The following is a 6,781-nucleotide window of genomic DNA, read 5'->3' as shown; positions in this document are numbered from 1 at the left end:
ACAGATAGTTTCCTCTCCTTATAGTCTGTAATTCTGAAATATTGGATACAAGAGCGTATTCGTTAGGGAGTTACGAAAACTTACAAGTGAAGTGATGAAAGTTTACGTAACATTACGAAGAAAGGAGGACACTCCGAGGTAAATGAAGCAATCTAAATATGTACATGTATCGAACAACGTTACACTTAAACTTTTTTATCGAAGTATAAACATGTTACTCTTTTGTGGGCGGCACGTTTGCTTCATAATGCTACTACGTATTACTAAATAAGGTTCCAAAATGTAAATGGTCGAAAAGATCAGTATAAAATCAGTATAAAATAAATTAATGTAATTCAACAAAATTTCACAAAACACTTTGTCTAAATAATTAGACGTACATACTGTAACTTTATACTTAAGTCAAGACGCAGAATGTTCACGACCATTCAAAGCTACTGTTTGCCTGCATAGTTAAATCTTAACGACAAATCTATACTATTCTAAGGGCAACAATTACCATAGCGAAATTTCCTAGTCAAAACAACCCTCCACGTGAAATCGTCTCCATCGCCCCTCCCTTATCCCTCTCCAGCCGATTCTCTGTGACTCGATGCCTTCCCCTGCCCTTCCGCACCGACACTGTTGTCTGGTTACTTCGCGCGGTTTAACCTGGCCCGATTGTCAGTCAGTGCCAAGCTCCGATGGTGCAAGGAACCTCCAACCATTCGGAGTAGTATACCTGTACCTGAGAGTCACGCGAAGTCCTTGAAACTTACAATTAGATACCGCGTGGAACTTTCGATCTTCCAGCTCACGAGAACCACCCTCGTATGTGTTATTCAAACAACGGTGAACCGAAGTAGACTTAAATTTATCCGCCAAAGAGTAAATAGTGTCATAACAGGTATATTTAGAAAAATAAAATTGGCAGCTCTTGGAAAAAAAGGTATCCAGGAAGATTGAGGGTATCGAAGGTTGCGGAAGGACAGAATTTTTTTACGAAAGAAATTTTGAAACTTTAAAGGGAGCAAATTATGTACACTGTGGTATGAAAGAATAAAAATTATTAACTGGTAGTAGACAGCATTATATACAACATCCATTAATAAGTTACATGAGACAAAATTTCCCAGAATAATTCATAGTACATATCTACGAATGAGCGAACCACCTTCTGGAAATAAAATATAGAAAAAGAATCTCCAAAAATCTACTTACCAAATAATATCTCCCGTCAATAGAAATTAACACAAATATACTAAAAGTTATCCCAAGATCACCGTAAATTGTGATCAAAATCCTATGACATTGCGAGGAACGATTGTGTCATTATACATCTACCATCTGTGCTGTCGATCAAATTCCCGTTTGGTGGAAAGCGTGGAATTGAAATCTGAGGAATAAAGGGTACAATGGAGGTGGCGACGCGAAGGATCAGGGGATAAAAAGAGACGTAAGAATAGATGAAAAGGGACAGAAGGTTCCTCCCCTAAAAATCCCCCGTCAATTAATCTTCCCCCGGGCTGTGGTCTTCCGGGTCTGAAAAAGAGCGGCGCGGACGCAGCCGTCAAAGAAAACACCCACAACAAACAAGCGGCAAAAGAGCAAGAAGAGGCCGGCAGCAACAAAGCGGCCGACGAACAAGAAGAGAGGCAAACGGCGAACGAGAGAAAGGGTGAAGCGCGAAGAAGAGGAGGTGTCGGTCGCTGTTCCTCGGCCGTGGCCGGCACGTGCGCGCACCGACTCTCCTCGTGACTCGGAAGAAGGGCTCGGCCCGCAGGAAGGAACGAAGAAGGAGAAGAGAAGAGGAAGCGTGTGAAGCGAAAAGTGGCGGCAGTTCGCCGCGAACCGTCAACGAGGACGTGTATCGAGCAGACCGGTTCGAGCTGGACCGAGCGTTTTCACGCGTTCTGCCACCACGTGGTCTTTGCACTCCGCTTCCAAAACGAGCAAATTTTTTCTTTCATCTTTTCCAACAGTATTCTTTCGCATGGAACATATCATCGAGCGGATATACATTGACTCGTGCCGAATGTCACGTCAGACATCGATTATTATAGAGAGGAATCGAGGTTTTTGTCACGTTGATGACAGTATGATGAATTATCGTGGTGTTTTTGGCTTGTGAAGCATTGTCACGAGGAGAGATGCAGAGGGTGAAGATGATCGAAGGGTGATCGGGAAGTTGAGGTTGGTTTACTCTGGGAAGCTTCCTGAGTGGCATTGGAGTACTGACGATCGGCGAACACCCGGAACTAAGCAGCGAGAAGATGAGAATGGAGCTGCAGGTGAGTTTGAAGCTTTCTCTTGATGCTTTTAACGCTTGTTTAAGAAGCGTAAGACCTTTTTTTTTGACAATTCGTTGTGTTTTTGGAGTAATACGTTTTTTTAAATCGTATAAAAGTGTTGTATTGTAGGATCAAGAGTTAACTGTTATTTCTTACTGTAAGTATTTGATGAAACGTCCATGGAACTTCTTTAAAGTTAACGAGAAAGAAAAGTGAAACTCTTTGCAAAGATGTTCATTGTAACAGAAACGAGGAACAATCTGAAAACGTTAACGATAATTTTGATACTAAAATATCTTCAAAAAATTTATCGGTACGGAATAATAATACGGCAAGCAACAATTTAAAAACGTATATTTTTCTTGTCATCTAGATTAGATACATTCGTAACAATAAATACAGCACAAGAAACCACAAGCAGCCTGTTTTATGCTTAATAATCATACGTTACATTACGTGACGTTACGTTTATATATAGACTTTCTCGTACATACAATAAAAGAGTTGAAAAAGATAATCTTGTTTATAATTAAACTATTATTATTTATACGCTTATGTGAGATTGAAAGAAGACAAATTTCTATAAAATGTGCATAATATGCAAAAACTAAATATCATGTATTCAAAGTAAAGCAAAAACTATATAAATGACATGTAATCAACAAATGTTATAAAGTCCATGAATACATGAACAAATCAAAAACGGGGGAGAGTAATGAAGAGCAATGCGCGTTGTTAAGAAACAGTAGATTCCCATGGTGTTTCTATTTTATGCCAACGAAAGGGTTGGTATGTATGTGTAAGCGTAAAACAGGTAGCAGCAAGACGACCCGATTTTCTTCTAACGCTCTTTGATCATCTCCAGCTTTCACGGTCCCCTGTTGTACTTCTCCTTTCATTGTACAGCCCAACCCGCCCCGATGTCTGGTCAGGTCCTTTACCTACGCTTCCGAGTTTTAACTTTTAAGTACGATTTAACAAAAGCTTTTGAACCTCTGGCTTTCACGAAATTTCCGGCCATCCAGGGATTATTTGACTTTTGCCAGCGTGCCCCTAACCCTCCAGATATTTCCCCTTTGTTTCGACCGCCCCCGCAATCCCTAATATTTTCTTTTTTTTTTCTGCTTTCTTTTCGGTTGCAATCTGTTTGAAGTTGCTACTGTTACTTGGTATCACTTAATCGGATCGAGTTCCATGTTTCTGACACAATTTCTTGAGAATGATATTTAAAATAACAAAGTACTGCTGTGTTGTGAACTTAAGAGGACTGTGATTTTAATTTTATTGTAGTTTTAATTATTGAATAAATGTTCCTTTAGTTATAAATGTTTAATGATACTGTCATTTTTAAAGGATATAATATATTATTTCAGAGGATTAATATAATTGATGTACATCATGTAGTAATATGGAAAAATATGTAAAATGTGCGAATTAAAGTGCTTGTCATGATACAATTATATAGCAAATAAAACAAGTTTCTTAAATTATGTAATACATTAAAACATAAATTTGTATAAACATCCGTAGTATTGTGATAAGAAAGATAAAATAGTAAAATGTACATCAGTGGTATTGGTTAACTTGATCTCTGACACCAATGGAAAGATTGTTCCATTTTTTAAAATCCACGCCATTCGCCTCTAAATATTTTCTGCGCTCAAAGTTTAAAATTTATCAACCAAACTAGAAATGTTATAAATTGACAACAATGCACTTTTTTCCGAATAAAATAATGGATAAAAGCTTGGATTTCTCTGTCCATTATATGTCTTTTCGTATATCTTCCACTTCAATACGTTTGGTATACACTTTACTGGTTTAAAATTTATAGCTGATCAGTTTGGCCTCTGGCAGACTCAATTGTCAAACAGAATAAGAGCAAAATGTTGAGACCACGGTAGCCAGAGATATAAGATATCTTCGCAGCAGGCTAATTAAATTCAGAACACGCTGAAATTTCTTCCGCTAGATTTAAGTGCAAAGAGCCCTCGAGATTGTTGGACTTCCTCGAGTCCGACGTTGAAATTCCAACCGGGGGCGGCACATGCGTCTGGAACGAGACCGCACGCGATCCTCGAACACATAATAAATCACGCTCGCGAATCGAGACGCATGCGACAAACCGCGAGAACGAACGACTCGCCTAAATTTATGGCTGTTCTTTGCCCATGCCCATGGGATGCACGCTGGTGTCTTTGGTTGTGCCATTGGATACGTGGCGCCAAAACTTTACCGTCCTCTCTACTTTCTTCCTTTTTTATCCCTCGATTAATTACGTTCAGATTCCACGAGCCGTCCAATGCTCGTGACATTTCGTTGCGCCTCAAAGGGGCAAGACATTGTAATTTATTGCGAACGTGGCTGTCGACTTGAGGAGAGAACTTTGCTACTTCCGTGAAATCTTCTCGGGGGGATTAAGTGGATAGAGGTCGCAACTTGAGGAATGGTTCGTCCCTGGTTGTTTAGAGAACTGAGTTCTCGCGTACACGTAATTTATGGGACAATAATATTAGGGGATTGAGTTGGTACATGTTGGAGTTTGTATTATACATTTGTCTGTTGTAATTATGTGTCAAATATGGTAATCAGGAGACTTGCAAATTAGAAAATTCACTGGTGAAGATTTCGCCAATGATATTAGTTAAATTGTGCGCAAGACGACCGCTGGTTTGATTTAAAATTCTTTATCTATGTATTTTGAACTTTTTACTTGTATTAGGAAAAGTAATCTTGACAATGGAATTTTATAATTATTTATTTTTAAATTGTCATTGAGTTGTTCTTCTCTGTTACCAATGGTTCCAGAATCGGCAAATTTTCGTTTTCATGATTACGCTACTAAAGCACGTCGGGTTATTTGATCTCAAGGGAAATCGTCTGCTCAGTATCAAGTTTCGAACACTCGTTCAATGAACAGAAAAATCTGCTTTGAACGAGAAAACATGCGTCATCCGGTAAAAGAATTTCTTACCGAGCTTTGATGTCTAATCTTCAGATCTTTGACCCGTCTTTAAAAGAAGATCGTTCGTTTAAAGCGAAAAATCCGAAACATCGTTCGTCGATAATCGGTTAAAAATTACCCGAACGATATTAAACTTCAAAAACTCACCCCTAAATTTTATCCGATCCTCGCTGTATCGATTACTATATCTTATTTTATATGCTTTTGTACATCATACGCATCCCTGTGTATCATTACTAGACTGGGGTTAGGTATGAATATTTATGCTAATATTTTTATAAATATTCTCAAGGAAATGGAATCCAAGCAGAAATCATTTTATCTGTTAAATATTATGACGAGTTCTCTATTTTCTACATTTTCTGTATTCTTGCATGTTATTCTGTGCATTTTTGCACCTTTAAATTTTTCATAAATTCATAAAAATCTGCACTCTAATAATTACACTTTTCAATTCTCCACATGTGCATAAAAATCCGCGCTCTAGCAATGATCTTCCCAATCGATCTCAAATTGACGAAATTCCCGCTGCATCGCATCCAAGATACCTGAAAAAGAGAATCTGCAATCTGGTTGGTGCGCAACGCGTGTCTCCCAAAATAGGGGATCGAAAACGCTCGCGAGAAACAAAAGGAAGTCGAGAAGGAGGACTCCGCGGCACCTGCTAAAGGAGGCAAGGTTAATGGCACGCGATGTTTGCTCGGATATCCTTTGGCACTGTGTTCAAGCCCCGTTAATGAGTCTAAATTGATTTCGAGCAGTGCATGACCGACATCAAAGGGTAGACGTGCAACAAGTACAACTCCGACGAGAGAAAGAGCCGAAAGGCAGAGATTACAGTTTAAGCATGTTTACATCGAGATTCCGTTTGTGATCTCGCGCGCCATGCATAGTCTTTGCATCGATTCTCCCCTTTCTCTGACTCGCCCATTGCGACTGCTTTCTCGTTTCCTCCGCTCGTTAAGCCCTTCTATCTCTTATCTATTCGCCTTTCCACTGCATTTGCGTCGGAACGTTTTGTTTCGATTCGCCAAAGCTGGATTTTCGGTTAGATTTGCGGCTGAATCTCTGTGTGTCTTTTCGGTTAGCTCGCAGAAAGATGCTCCATCGTTCTTGTAGCGTTTTGTACGTTTCGGTGAATTGTCGAAAAGTGTTTCTACTCTGAATTCATTTTCTAACAATAAGAGTCTGATTTGAGAATTTTAGTCGATCAAAGAAATTCCGGTGGCTGTCTTGTTAACCCTTGACTGATACTGATTGCTTTATCAACCGTTACAGTGAAATGGGAATGGGTTAAGTTAAATGAAACTCTAAGGTATCTCGATAAGAAATTTAAACTTACAATATGGTCTTAAGTTATGGTGTTAAGATTTGACTTAATAGAGGATTATAAGGATTATTTAATATCGCGTATTATCGAATAGCATAGTTATAACAATATTTGTTTTGTTAGAAGTATTCCAAAATCCTACAGTAGCAACTAAAAATAAACTTTCGATGTTTTTTAATGTAATGGGTCGATCGAAAAGATCTGTCATTTTCGTTG

General features: G+C 38.8%; 1 protein-coding gene across 1 annotated transcript in view; it reads left to right on the top strand.

Annotated features, from left to right (window-relative positions):
* The first annotated feature begins 678 nt into the window (after positions 1–678).
* The window catches only part of LOC100652269 (palmitoleoyl-protein carboxylesterase NOTUM), a 32,940-nt gene continuing 26,837 nt past the window's right edge, over positions 679–6,781 (top strand). Inside the window, exon 1 of the mRNA XM_012312080.3 lies at positions 679–2,270. Coding sequence (XP_012167470.1) covers positions 2,253–2,270 — 18 coding nt within the window. The 5' untranslated portion in view covers positions 679–2,252. The remainder of the gene's footprint in view (positions 2,271–6,781) is intronic.

Source organism: Bombus terrestris, chromosome 1, assembly GCF_910591885.1.
Source record: "Bombus terrestris chromosome 1, iyBomTerr1.2, whole genome shotgun sequence".
NCBI lineage: Eukaryota > Metazoa > Arthropoda > Insecta > Hymenoptera > Apidae > Bombus > Bombus terrestris.
This window is presented reverse-complemented; position numbering and strand designations above follow the sequence as displayed.